Below are 14,888 nucleotides of genomic sequence, written 5' to 3' on the forward strand. Positions count from 1 at the left end.
GATGTTATTCATTTATTGTGTTCAGGAGAAATAAGGCAACTGTATGTAAACGATAAAACTGTAGATTGTATTGAAGATACAGCAACATTACATTTAAAGCACATCACCTTGTTGTCACTGAACATAAAGTAAGATAAAGAACTCATCTAATACCACACAAATAAGTTACATTTACAATAATATCACTGTAAAAACATAGAATCAGTCAAATATTATGCCATAAAATATTACAGGCTGTAGCCAATCACTGGCATTTAATTTAAACAAGTATCACCATAATCCTATTTTTTTCCTGCACCACATAAGACTAGAATGATGCTTTCTGGAACCATTGCTTTCCAACTTTGGATGCTTCAGATCTACTGTGTTGCACGTAAACATCATGCGACAGTTTAAATATTTGCTGATTATCACAGATGGTACAAAATATCTACTCTACAGCATCTAATGATTTTTTTAAAGAAATTGCAGAAAGTGATTACAACAATAAATTGTAACACACTTATCACATTTACATTTTGAATAAGTCACCATGTACCCAGTAGCCTAAATTTAGAGAACAATAGATATTTTGGTTGTAATTTTAGTGGATAAAAAGAAAAGGGAAAGCTAAAAACTTATATCACCCTGTTACTACATAAGGCTCTTTAAATTACCCTGTTGCATCATTTACCTTTCTAAAAGCTAAAGTTTTTTTTTTTGGTCCACAATATAGCTGTCATGCATCATTATAATCTAAGGATGTAGTTTGAAGTAATAGTTTTTTATGCTTTGCAGTCTTTTTCTTGAAATCTAGTGGAAATTAAACTGCCTTTCTATCCAGCACAAAATCCTGAGTTGAAGCTCAGGTTACATAAACATACACACTAACCTGAGAGCAAAGTTGTAATCTAAGCCATATACAATTTGTATATGGTGCAATCATTCACACATTATTAAAATAATTCAGACAAAGCGCAGAAAGTTATGAAATTTACCAAGAGAGTTCAGAACCTTAGCTGCACATGTGATGCACTAGGATTTTTAAATCAGTGCTATATGGTTGGTGAAGTAACTCACAGCTTCACTTATCTGTAATTCCGATGTACACAGATAAGGCTTTTTTTCTGATGGAAAGTGCCTTGAAAGATGTTTCACAGATTATAACACAAATACAGCTGGAGAAATGGAGGTCAGTCGTCTTTAACATTTACAGTGTCTGAATTTCCAGCATGAGATTTTTTTTTCTCCAAGGAGGGAAAGGGAGGGGATATTTTACAGTATGAAAGTCCAATTTATAACGATGAAAACTACTAATAACGATCAGAGTTGTGTTTGAATGTTACCCGTCTATCAGAGAAAGGTCCCACAGGCAGACTGACTGACAGATTCGACTAGCTGCATCTCTGAGTTAAACGGTGGACCAAAAGGGGAAAGGGTTACAGTTTATATGGGTCAAGAGGCAAAGTAGGAGTTCTGCATGGAGTAGAGACGGTCAATGGGGTTTCCCACTCTCCCTGGGAGGAGGCCGCCCTCCCCTGTTGCTAAGAGACAGTCACCAAGGTGACCAAGGCTTCCATCGCTATCCAAATCGTGGAAGACTGTCTCGGATTCTGTGGTGGGAAAAAAAATGAGCATGGATATCTGGAATGGAACAACATTATATAACAACAAGAATATGACCAATTTATATATATTTTTACTATAATGACAATAGAAGACTATTTAAAAATGTCTAACGTCTAACTTTAACCTCCTGTCTTACCGTAGGAGTGGAGCTGCTCACTACTCAGCTGAGGTGGTGTGAGCCCATGTCGAAATGGTTCCCCAGCATAGATGTTGGGATCCAGGGAAAGTAGTTGCTGTCTTGGCAGAGAGGGATATCCTAGTATCCCATCCATGCCATGAGTACTAGATCCATCTGTAAAATAGAAAATCAATATTAACAATCCCATTAGATCTTTTTTGTTGTTATTTTTGCTTTGGTTATTCCTTTTTCCTCACCCTCGCTGTCGTCATTACTTTGGCGGCCCCCCCTGCTGGGTCCTCTTCTGGTCCCCCCCAGCTGCTCTTGCTCCTGCTGCTGCTGCTGTTGTTGCTGCTGCCTGCGAGCTATCTTTTTCATCTAGGACACAGAATTATCGTACATGGATTTTGGATAGATTTTCTCTAAAAGGTAATTGGTTTGCATGCCTCATAATAAAAAAAAACTTTTAAGACAAACCTTGGCCCTTTGATTTTGGAACCACACCTGCACAACACGGACTGTAAGCCCAGTTTCAGCAGCCAGTGTCTCCCTCACCTGTAGATTAGATATTTGTTTTTGTTTGTTACTTTGAATACAGAAGCACCGGTTACAGCTTTACACATTCACAAAAACAAGGATGCTTGCTTAAAAAAAGAAAGACATATTTTGCGTCACTTCCACTGATAAAAAGTTGATTCACTCACTTTCCGACAAGGCTTGGCTGACACTTCAAAGGAGGCCTTGAAAGCTCGCCGCTGCTGAGTGGTCAAGATGGTGCGTGGCCGTTTTGAGCGTTTGTGCTCCTTGCTCTCATCCCCGCCTTTTCCACTGCCAGAGCCTCCTCCGCCATCCTCATCCTCACTTTTCACTGAGTAAGATGAGCAGATGACAAAACTATGAAATTAGATTCGTGCTTTTTATATGAGCTGGGGTCTACAATACATGCAAATAATTATAGTTTTGAAATATGTGCACAGGTATTTTGAATTAATGCAATTTCAAAAATATAACCTGGAAACCACAATTTTCCTAAGATTAATGATTCTTAAGGAAAATGGATGAGATTGAAAACCACCTGCACCTGCTTTACTGTTTATGTCGTTCAAGCCTTAAGACTTCACCTGATTCAGTTGGAGTTGGGCTAATAGCAGCCAGCATTTCCCTCTCCTTTTCATAATCCATGCGGCAGAGCAGCTGGCCTTCTTTCAGCACAAACTCATCACCTCTCTGCAGCCGGCGCTCACACTCGCAGCAGCTGAAGCACCCCAAGTGGTACACCTGGCCTAGAACACGCATTATAAGTTCGGAGCGTCCGATCACCTGCAGGCAGGCGCTGCATTTCCTTACAAAGAGCCTGGAAAAAATGAGTAGAGAAAACACACAAACAAAAAGGTTTGTAGTGAAACGACAGGCAAAAAAGCAGAGTCAAATGTGAATTAACTACAGATGGAGGCGGGTGTAAAAGCATAGACCCATTCACCCTTGGCTCCATTTAATTTAGAGACAAATGTGGCTTCTTAATTAAAAGCTGTAAAAGCCATGACACAATGCACAGAGCAACAAGGTAAACAATTGTTAAGAGGCACTGGTTGTTTCAGCTTTTTTCACCTCACAACAGTAGGTGGCAGTAGTTAGCCTGTTATAGCAGAGCTGCCTGCTGTATTTCTCTAAATCCTAAAATGTAAAAAGCCAACAATTCTCTATCATGTACGTCCCACAATTTTAACATCTTTATTTATCTTTTTCCTTCTTTTGTCCCAGTATTTCTCCCCTGTGGGATGCAACGATCCTTTGATTTCTCTCCTGCCTTGAAATCTCTTCTATTCACATGGCTCAAGTCTTTGCCTTTAAATTCCTCTCAAATCCATGTTCTTGCACTTGGTTTCCTCCCCCTCCCTTAGTATTTTCTGCCAGCATTCCCAATTCTCCCTCATGCCCTCCCAGCCTGCCTCCCCAGTTCACTGAAACTAATAAAGACAGGATTAATTAGATTGTTGTTTAAACAGTGAGATGGCCAGACAGACGCTGTAAACTCATAACCAAGGATTGGTGATAGCATGGGGTTAATCTCTCTCCTCTCACTTATGCACACAAATCACTCACTCAAACTTAGGTGCTCGCACACACACAAACATGCACATGCAAAAGCATGCACCCAGACATTTACACACGTATCGTATACATATTACCATCTATCTGTGAGATTATTTGTGCCATCACTAATGATGTCAAGTAAAACATCTGCAAGCATGAAATATCTGTTACATCAAACCTCTAATTCAGAAGAAATAATACCCTCATAGCTGCAGTTTAGGTGTAAAATGGATAAAAGTACATGCATACTGAAACTACACAACAAAACATAAACCTTGGTAAATTACAAAAGGGAGGGAGAATGAAAGGGGAGGTAATATGGGGGAGGAGGAAAAGAGGAGCGAAGTGTTGACGCTCCCTGACTGAGTGATAGGAAGGTGTTGTTGCCCAAATCTGGAGTGTAAAGAAGGAGCCAGGTCTGCACATAAGAGCTCCTAATCTTTGATTCTGTCCCAAACGCAGCTGCTACAGCTAATCTTTCTCAATCCATCTGCCAAACGCGCTCAGAATTTCCCAATTGACAGTGTCGCTAACTTAATATTTGAAATTGTGAAAGGCCATTGTGTTCTCAAACCTACAGAAACGCCACAATACATTGCAGAGAGGTGATCCAGCTTTAAAAGGTTTGTTGCAGCCAGTATTTATTTTTTTTTATAATACGCTGTAAATCTTACAGATGCCACAGATGAACTCTGTACACCCACTTCAGTACCTTAAATACTTCCTTTGATTCTAAGCAGCATTCAACAGAACTGAATTGTCAGGGCTGCTTGACACAAGATTGATGATGTTACTGGTTAAGTCCCACAATCCCTAATCAGGGTGTACACAGCACGGTAGGAATTACTCAACATGGCAAATGAAGGCAACTTGGGGCAACTGCCACAGAGGGGGGTCTGTAAGTAGATCAGTCTAATCCCTCTAATAGAAGTATCATTCACACATGGTCCTGACCAGGGTGCAGTTTCCAAAAAATCACTATGGATGTGAAGGATAAATGGCCGCCGTTTATTTAGAGTGGACTATTTAGTCTCTCAAATTGACATGATCTGCCCACACAGTTTCCACCACTCATTTATTAGGCAGAATTTACGATTTGTTTATTTTAATTATTAGCTATAAAGACTTGGGGAAAAAATGACGTCATTCCTCGTGTATATGTTTTAATCAGCCTTTTTATTGTGTCAAACATTTGTCTTTTTCTGGCAAATTTGAAAAGTAGAAATGGGTGGAGGCACATTACCAACCATCTGTGCATTAGTCTGCGAGAAAATACCTTGGATTTAAAAAAGTTCCTGTTTGTTTAATTTGTATAAACAGGATATGCCACTTTCATTCACAGCTGACAAGAAAAAAGAAGCAAAAGCAGATCAACAGTAGACTATGTGCCATACATAAATCAACTCATATAATTTAAACGGCGTGGATTTCATCGATGTTAGAAAGAGTGCTTGAACACAAGCTCACCGATTAAGGAATCAAATTAAAAATGACAAATAGAGATACTGCAATGTATATAATTGCTATAGTTATGTCTTTTCTTTTTGTTTTCCTGTGAATCCCAGACACACAGAGTAATAGAATCTTTGCCATCTCTCTAAGCTGTGTCATGTGGCATTGTTTTGCCTTTGAGCCCTGACAAGTTTGACATTGTCTGGACCCGAATACAATCATTCCATAAATATGTATGTGTCTCAGAGCAATTACAGTGTTGTTCTTCACTGTATGATTTTGATGAGGATACAAGCTCAGTGGGTTCACTTATACAAACTCATTTACTTCTTTTAGTAACATTGTGCTGCAGATTGTCAAAAAAATGTCAACCTTAACACCTCAAAGCTTGAAGCTACCCATCAAATTGTTTAAAATGCAGTTCATGCCCTCAATGTGTGATCTACAATGGTAGAGACACACTGGCTTTTAAATTCCTCACATTTATGACCACAGCGTGTGATAAATGATGCTCCTTGAAAATTAACGTGAATCTAAAGATTCAGGAAATGCATGCAAAAGCGAGCAAATGATAAGCATCATTCATATTTTTAAGTTGTATTCTGTTGGGTGCTTCTCAAATGTGTGTGTGTTTATGTTTAAATGTGTGTGCACACTTTTGGCGGATATTGCTCTGTGAAGCAAGATGGCTCAGAGCCAAGGTTCAGTAATCACATCATCTCCTTTTATTAAATCTCCCTGCACTGCTTCTGTGTTATTAAAATCTCCCAGCATTCCCCACGATACTTGCTACCCTGCCACCACTCACTCATACAGAAATACACACACACATGTGCATAGGTACACATACACTTCTAAAATATATCTGTATATATAATCCGTGCACTGTATGCACACACATGCTTGTCTGTATATAAAGCATCACAAGCACAGCGTGACACAGTATATATTTACAATTACCACATCACATAGTTAATTTGAGTGCAAACATACAGTTAGTGGACATAGATAAGGTGCAAACATCAGAGAAAACCTGACAGATGTTCTTATCTGTGTTCCACATTTAACCTTAACATCAATAGCCAGTTTGCATAACGAGTATTTACAATAATTTAAAGAAGTAGCTAAATAATAGCAGCGTTCATAAAAAAACATTTCTGTATATGACCACAACAAAATAACATGCGGTTCTATGTCATAACTTCATTTGGAAGTTGACAATGACCAGCTCTACATGAGAGTAAAGCTGATGCTTGCAATAATTCAACTGGTTATAGTAGCAACCATAAGCTTGTGTGATGTTCGTGGTCTTGATTTGTGTCTCTCTGCGTGTTGTGTATGATTTACACCTGATGGTACCAAGAATGAATGCTATGTGTCAGGATATAGATGTGTGTTTGTGAGCAGGAGTGAGTGGGTGTATGTTAGTCTAGATAAAACAGTTAATCCCCAGGCCACCAGAACGCAATATCCTGTCTGCCCGTTTCTCATTTCCTGTCTGACTTTGGTGGAGCGGGAAGCGGTGGGGAGGGGGTGGCGGGGGACAGCAGGGCCCGTTGCCCCAGAAACAGGAGATACAGCCGGTTGGTTTGAGAAAAGTCTACGCTGATCTCCCTATCTCTCCGTCTCTGGTTCGACCCCCAATTCTGACTCTTTTTTTCCCTTCTCCCTCTCTGCTTTTATTATCTCAGATTTAATAAAGCCAAGGCGAGCAGCTTGTTCTGCCATGAAACATTTATTAGCTGTCTGTTACAAAATTGTTGTGGGGGAGGAAAGATGATGGGGTCTCATCTCACATTATGCAAAAACAGTGGCAATTTTCCCCCACCTCCAACTAGCATACACCAACTGATAAACCCAGATAAAAATCCGACCTACTGTTCTTTTTCTAAAAATCGGTCTCCTTTTTCCCCCTTGCACCTTTCTGAAGCATTCTCCATGACGCCATGACACTCTTTGACTTATACTATCAGATCCAATGATATTTCCAGCTTTACTCTTGAGTCAGTGTTCCATACCAGTTTCTTTATAGCATAACCTCTCTAGAGCCACAGGTGTGGTTGAGGTGAGCTTCTTCAGTGTATGACTGTGAATGCAAATCCTTAGATTGGAAATAAAAAAGCAAACAGCATCTCAGCATGTAAAAATAAACCTCTTTAAGGCACACCAAGTAACTTTAAAGTGTGTTTAATTAACAATTATCTGTTGTTTAACAGGAAAATAAATAGAAAACTCAAACTAAAAACAAACGGAAAGAAAACCCAATTAGAGAAACGTTTCTTGAAGAAGGACTCTTGAATTTGCACTCTGAGACAAACCTCCATTCAGCTAATTAAATGACAGCATCTCATTACATTTTGTCATGTAGATGTGGTCAAGAGGACCCGTCAGAGTTCAAACTGAACATTAGAATGGGAGGGAAAAGGTGATTAAGGTTGCTTTGACTGTGGCTTTGCTGGTGGTGCCAAATGAACGGGTCTGAATACTGATCTGTTGATCAGCTGGGATTTTCACACGCAAACATCTCTAGAGTTTGCAGAGAACAGGCTGAAAAAGAGAAATCTCCTCAGAATGGCAGTCCTCTGGGTGGAAATGCCTTCTTGATGTCAGAAATCAGAATTTAACCAGATTCCAGCTACTAGAAAAGCAACTGTATAGTTCCTTGTTATATTTTCATTTTACATTCCTTTACTTTTCTTGTGCTTATTTTACAGTCCTTGGTTTGAATGGTTTACAAAAAGTCACATCTGAAATCACAGAACAACAAAACTTGAAGGCCCACTCCAATTATCTTTTGATCTATTTTAAAATTATTCCCATTTTAATTATGATTATTCAATTTTTAGCCCAAATAAAAAGTGTTGTTCTTATAGGACGTAGTTTCTGCAGAGTGGCAGTAGTTTATTAGAAATTTGCCTTGAGCTGTGGGCGAATGTGTTTAAAAGCTCTCCTGCTAGCTTACAACCCCTCACACCCCCAACCTATTACCAATGTAACAAGAATGCTGAGCAATAATGGAGCTTTCCAGCCGTACAGTTTTGATCCAGATGCCAGATTAGATGGGGAAAATAAAGACGTATGTGGATTTATTTGTCGGCAAGTGGATGCATTCGAATGGAGAAGAGCAGGGAGCTTGTGGTCCACCCATGGCATTTTTTACTTGATGAATATTTTTTTTTTACCAACTGCATTTTTGCATCTGCACCTGATTCACAATTTGCATAGATAAATGCTCAGAAATGCAATTTTGAGCTTAATTTTCTTTATATGTGTTCCAAATCATTATAAAAAAAAGCCACAAGAACGTTAAAAACACCAAAAAGACCATTTTCATTGGAGTGAGCCTTCAAAGAAGACAGAAGACCACATAGCTGAGGAAATGAATCAAAGCTGCATAGAGCAGGTTCATCACCTGGTCAATAGATGGGTGGTCAGATTTTACTGTTCTGTGACATTCAGATATTAGGGTCAAAGTTTGGCATAAAAAACACAAACGCATGAATCCATCCTGCCTTGCGTCAACAATCATACATCCTTAAGAGCCACCTAAATCAATTTTTTTCCAGGAGCTGATCCTTGATCCGAACGTTAGCAGGTCATCTTAACCATGTAAACATACCAAACTGTATGGAGCTGCTGCCATTAAGTTGATAAACATGTGAGCTTGGAGTCAGTATGTTTTATAGTGTAGCCTGTGAGGGTCAAACTGTGGTTTCTCTCCTGAAAATGTTGACGAGTATCTTTGATATTTATACATCACTAAAATTCTCAATAATGTTTCCCGAAAAGCATTTCAAAGTATGTCTCTTGTCACATAGCAGGTAAAATGAACATTAGAATTGTTTTAATGATCAAAAAACTTTGAAGCTTTGTTATTCATTTAAAAACACGTGTCTCCTGTAGATGATTTAAGGTAGATTCTGACACGCATAAAGCTTTGCGATCAATCAGACGTGTCATTGCATAATTGTAACAGCATTTCAAAGCATCCCCGTGTCAGATCTGTCATCACAGGACTGCCAGAGAACTCGGCAATTAGCACCGTCTCCAATCAACCTCCCACCTACCTCCACCCATGTCCCTCATGAGACACAAAGAGGTACTAAGCAGGGTGCGGGTGGTGGAGCGATTAAGAGAAAACAACGGATAAACGAGGAGATAAACTGTTTGGTGTCATCGCTGCTATCAATCTCATCGAGAAGGAAATGAGGTTTGGTCTAGAGAAATGTTATTACAAAGCAGACAGTGATGAATGAGGTGGTCGATCGAGAGACAGGGAGAGAAATGGTTGGTGGGGTGGACGTGCAGTAAGTAGAAGTTATAAGTTTCATTTTTTTTCTATCTTTAGTCGTAGAAATGTGCATTTAAAAAATATCCTTACAAGGCTTTAGTTGTAGAGCCAAGTTCTTTCTTACTCCAGTCAGTGGAGGATGAGTCTACACCTGTGGTTCTGGGGTGGAACTTCCCTCTTTCTGTTTTTGGCGAGAACATTTGTAAACTTAGATGTTGTGTGTGTGCCATCATCCACCTTGCACCGAGAGGTATTAAGCCCACGGTTTAGTGAATATCTACCCTGGTGACCTGTTTCTCACAGAGCAGAAGCTCCACTTAAGGGCTTAAAATTAAACTTTCTAGACTCTACACTCTTTTCTCTGTCTGTGCTCAGCATTATTGAGAAGAGATCACAGCCTGGTCACTTGGCAAAAAAAAAAAAACAGTGAGTAAGACAGTTACTCTAAACATTTGTATACTCTTGTACACACATCCACATGCATATTAATGTATGGACATACAAACTAATTACTCAAATTTATGCAATTATGCTTTTATTTTACTTGATTAATATTGTCTGAATTGATAAAATGTTACTTTTGTAAAGCAAGTACACATGTTCAAATGAGTTATGTAAAGATGGTCATATTGCAATATGTTTTATTTATTTATTTGTACTTTCAGATTTGTTCCAAATTATTATAAAACAGTCCAAACAGTTTGAAAGTCAAATCAATTGAAAATCGTTTTTTTTAAATAATGCACTTTCACCTAACCAAATCTGCACATATTTTTGTTTAAGAAAAAAAAAAACAAGATAAAAACATATTAAATGAGCTAAATTAAATAAAGGTGCTCAATAAATTGGTCTTTAAATAATGATGCAAATGAAACATGGAGGAGTGTAACATGTCTGATCTCTGTGAGTTAAAACGATTCTGAGTTGCAAGATGCTGTTCATTCCAAATCTAAATTACAGTTTCTTGATTCAAATCCAAAAAATAAAATAAACTGGTCTATTTTGGTCTTTTAATGGTCTATTTTGCTTTATGGGGGACATGGAATCTCCATGTTAATAAGCCTTTAAAAAGTCCCATAAAGAGTCTAAAAGAAAAATAAGCATGTGCTAATGACTGCATGAATTCCTCAAAAATTCTTAAGCACGTTCCAAATTCTTGGAGCAGCTTATCTGTTACAATGCACACACCTGCTGTATGGGGGTGTGTAGGGCGCTGATGGACAGACTGCAGAGAAAACAAGGAGACATTGTTGCTGATCCACTGAAGGTCACAGCCATTACTGTGTGCCAAGTCTGGCACCAACTCACACAACAAGGCAACAAGGCGTATGCAATGTATAGAAAGCTGAACCAACACCACAGTGCAAGATCTCCTGACTATTGATTTGGATCTGAAATTACAGTCACTGCACAAGAAGAGCAAATAACCCTTTTCATTCTAATCTCAAAATGAAGTCAATTCTTCGTTCATCAGTGCGGTTCTGCCTCCGCTTTCTTCACTCATTTTTCCAGATGAACATCACACAATGGGGCTTTCATCTCCTTTTTCTCACTCTATCCCTCATCCAGATGTCAGGTACAGTGGGAGAGCTCTTGCCGCTGGATGCCGTCTGACACTTTTCAAAACAATGATAACAAGCAGCAGGCTGGTCCTCAAGCTGTCCATCTGAGAAGCTCCCTCTGCAAGCTGACCACAGCGTGCACCGAAGGAAAAGCAAACGCAAAGGCCACAAAGATGAGCTGAATCATCAAACATCCACAGCCTCTTCTAATGCATGAAACAGCTTCCTCTGTTTTTGTTTTACTTTGCAGAGAATTACTGACTGGTGTACACTGCATTAGAGAAACAAAGACTGCGAGGTCATAAGCATCCAAAAACAAGAACTGGATGAACAAATTTGTTATTTACTCTAAATATTAGGTAAACAAAATTAACTCTAAAGACATAAAAATATTAGGTATGCTCCTACAAATAACTTTTTTTAAAAAACATTGTGGATATTGGAGAACCTCATTCCAGTCCTGTGAGTAAAAAAAGAGGGAACCTTTAGTTTCTTTCTGAGTTTTGGCTCTTTAAAATATTTATTTTTTGGAAACTGAAGGCTGGTTGACTTCATTTTTGTCTCTTTCTGAAGGGAAAATAAAATCTTTCTCCGTCATAACCATCTAAAGGGTTAAAATGGTTTTCTTAGAAATGCTCAAAAATTTCTGAGAAACTTTTTTTTATTATTATTTAGAGTTTTTTTGTCACCCTTTGTCTCAAAATCACAGTTTAATATCAGTGCGCAAATGCAGACTGCCATTTTCCATTATGTTTACCTCACAGAAATCCATCTGCCATTCTCTTACTTTTCATAGTCCAGTTTGCAGTACAGCAGGCGGTCTCTGCAGTAGCAGGTCCCGGTGAGTGCGCTCAGACACACGGCGCACTTGACGCAGGTCTCGTGCCAGGAGCGCTCGTTCACGCGCAGCAGGAAGCGGTCCGCGATGGGAGACTCGCAGCCCGCGCACACCTCTCCCCCTCCTCTGTAATCTGGACCTGGTGAAAGCAGGGCAGCGCGCGGACGCGGAGATAAAGTGAGCAGACAAAAGTCAGGCCAGCAACAAGGCTCCATGGGAGGTTTTCATGAGCCTAAACCTTTACTCCTGAAAATTCCCTGCGTCAAGGTCGCGTAAAAAATCTGTGAAAAACCATTTAGGAGTTTTCTCTTATGGTTCCTAACGAGTTTAATACAATAAAAAATGTCTGGACACCTCTTCTTTTAGGAGGCTATAAGCAGTTTAATTCAAATTGTGAAGAGTGGCTTATTTTACACAGATTCATTCGTGCGTAAAGCTTCATGTCAAGTTATTTCCCCAAAGACTAAAAAATGCAAGGATTAAAACAAGAGTTTATGAGAATAAATGTTTGCTAAACTTTTTTTTTGTTTTGTCTCAGTGTGTCAAATTAACTTATAATGTCTCTTAAAGAGCAGCAAAGGGGCACAATGGACCGCTTTCTTTACTTTTTTTACTGCTTTTTACGCACGCTGATGCGCGTGTTGTATTCGCTCTGAAAATATTTTTATTGGAATTTTTTTTAAAGAAATTAATATTTATTTATTTACTATACAAATGCTACCCGAAACCACATAATTCTTTACATGGAATATACACAAAAATGTACATTTCTTTGGTTGTTCTTCTGTTTTTTTTCTTACGTATAAAATTGTTAAGCACAAATACTGATGAAAAATGGTAATCTTAAGATTTACTATTCGGATCAAATGTGTAAACAAGAAGGGGTAAACTCGTTTGGGTGCTGGAATAGACTCACCGAAAGGCGTGGAGGATGGAGGCTGCTGCAGACAGGACTGCTGTCTCTCCTCTGTTTTCATCCCTTCTCTCCTTCCCTCCGTGTGATCGCTAAAAATAAAAACATGTAAAAATGTGGAACTCCTATGAATGAAATCAGTGGAACCACTGCTGTGCATTTAGGCCCGAATAGGACCAAGTGAGACAAAATATAGAGGGCCGGTGCGCGCACGCGGACACCTGTCAGTGCGTTTTTTTAATGCGCAATTTCAGGGGGAACATATAAAAAGAAACATCTTAAATAAAAAAAACTATAAATAAATAGAAAACACGTTATAATTATTTCAAAAGAAGATACATCCCAACAATATAAATATAACGGTTAAATCTTGATACTAAATAAAATAAATTACACGATTTTATTTCATATATACGGTTTTTACATGGTTTGAGGGTAAAAACTAAAGAAAAAACGAATTCAATTTTCTAAAATTCTACAAATAAATTGGATAGGAGGTGTCATTTTTTAAAAACATTTTTTATTTAATTAGTAAAAATTACAATAAAAATAAAATAAATAAACATAAGAACAATATTATTATCATTGTACTGCAGATGTGGGGAGATTTTGTTATTATTTAGGCCATTGTTTTGTTTTATTTCTCTACGCTTAATCTGTTTTCTGCAATACAACTTGACATTTGACTCGTTGTTATTATGAATGACATACATTTATAACAATAAACCAATATACTGTTTATATGAGATGGAAATAATTATAAATTAACATATTGCCGCACATCCATCAAATTATCTTATATTATGTAAATACAGATAATCTGATTTGGCACGTTTCCTAAGTGGATATACTATATTGACATTTTAATTTACTATGGAACAATGATAAACAATGACATCAATACTTTTAAATGAAAAAAGCAAAATAATAAGAAAATGTAAAGAATATATACATTTTTATAATTTTAAAAACGTTGTCAAGTTAAATGTTTTTGAATTATGATTTTTTGATTATTTACAAAGCACAATAAATTCTCGATATTATATTTTTTGAAGTGGGTAAATTCACTTGACATAATTTGTGTTAAAAGTCAGGTTTTATCCTTGCACAAACCATTTCACTCGGCTCCATCTACCAGAAATATTCTTCACAAATTGGTTCGCAAGGCAAAATGTTTGGTGGAAAAAGTTTCCTAATTTAATATCACTCCCATTTCATCTTCATCCCGTTTTCCCCCAAAGTCTGTGAAAGATCATTGACCTGCTGCCATTTATAAAACACTGCAAATAACTTCTCTATACGCAACAGCTGGAGTCAGATTAGGAAACATCCTTTACGGAAGAGATTTTACGCGCGGCGCGCAGCTGCTTCCACTTACAACCTGCGCGCGAGCTGCAGTCCTACCTTGAGGTGAAACACACTCCTCCAGAAATCTCAGTTGGCAACATGAAAACGTGCAGAAACTTTGGGCTCGCAGGAATGAACAGACGCGTTTACAGATTGTCCACCTGTACCTCACAGAGCGGCGCGCATGCTGTCTAGAGTAAAAATCCAAAGACCATGATGAGCCAAAGTCACTCTATTGTCTCTCTTTTTCTTCCACAGCCGTGTGTGCGCTCTGACTTGTTTTGTGCGCAAAAAAGGGGGCAGAGGGAGGAGATGGACAGACAAGGAGGGAGGGAGAAGGTGCGGAAGATGATGAGAGAAGATGAGCGATAATGTAGCCTATTGATAAATCCAGTGGGGAGGATTTCCTGCATTTGCGTTCAAGACACAGACTTAGACTGAACTCGCAGTGAATATTGATTTTCCTCCATGTAATAAAGAAACATATCAGGGTCCTAATATCTCATCATATCACCAAACTTCCTGATTCTGGGAAATAATATCAATTGAACAAAGGCAAAAGCAAATTACATCACTTGCATCCAGCATTACTTTATGTAAATAATGAGGAGGGGGTTTTGGCTTTTCACATTTCACTCTGAAATGACACAAAGATGAAAAAGCTT

At 38.4% G+C, this 14,888-nt stretch overlaps 1 protein-coding gene across 2 annotated transcripts; it reads right to left on the reverse strand.

Annotated features, from left to right (window-relative positions):
* Positions 1 to 46: 46 nt before the first annotated feature.
* On the reverse strand, positions 47 to 14,801 carry lmx1al (LIM homeobox transcription factor 1, alpha-like). 2 transcript variants are annotated; one of them, XM_024271997.2, is made up of 9 exons: positions 14,281 to 14,801; positions 12,880 to 12,968; positions 11,913 to 12,102; positions 2,848 to 3,080; positions 2,431 to 2,594; positions 2,204 to 2,281; positions 1,984 to 2,104; positions 1,745 to 1,900; positions 47 to 1,592 (listed from the first exon to the last, which is right to left on the reverse strand). In XM_024271997.2, exons 1-9 carry the CDS (start codon positions 14,322 to 14,324, stop codon positions 1,435 to 1,437), a joined length of 1,233 nt encoding a protein of 410 aa, XP_024127765.1. In that variant the 5' UTR covers positions 14,325 to 14,801; the 3' UTR covers positions 47 to 1,434. The 2 variants fall into 2 exon arrangements, with proteins under 2 accessions (XP_024127765.1, XP_036069115.1); XM_036213222.1 differs by lacking the exon at positions 14,281 to 14,801 and having other exon boundaries at positions 12,880 to 13,243.
* Between the last annotated feature and the right edge of the window lie 87 nt (positions 14,802 to 14,888).

Source organism: Oryzias melastigma, linkage group LG8 (genome assembly GCF_002922805.2).
Source record: "Oryzias melastigma strain HK-1 linkage group LG8, ASM292280v2, whole genome shotgun sequence".
Lineage (NCBI taxonomy): Eukaryota > Metazoa > Chordata > Actinopteri > Beloniformes > Adrianichthyidae > Oryzias > Oryzias melastigma.

Coding starts and splice junctions, on each gene's coding strand:
- lmx1al (XM_036213222.1), bottom strand. CDS start 13,036: ATGCACAGCAGTGGTTCCACTGATTTCATTCATAGGAGTTCCACATTT. Junction 3,081..11,912: donor TGCAAACTGGACTATGAAAA/GTAAGAGAATGG, acceptor CATTTTTTCCAG/GCTCTTTGTAAGGAAATGCA. Junction 1,901..1,983: donor AAGTAATGACGACAGCGAGG/GTGAGGAAAAAG, acceptor TCTATTTTACAG/ATGGATCTAGTACTCATGGC.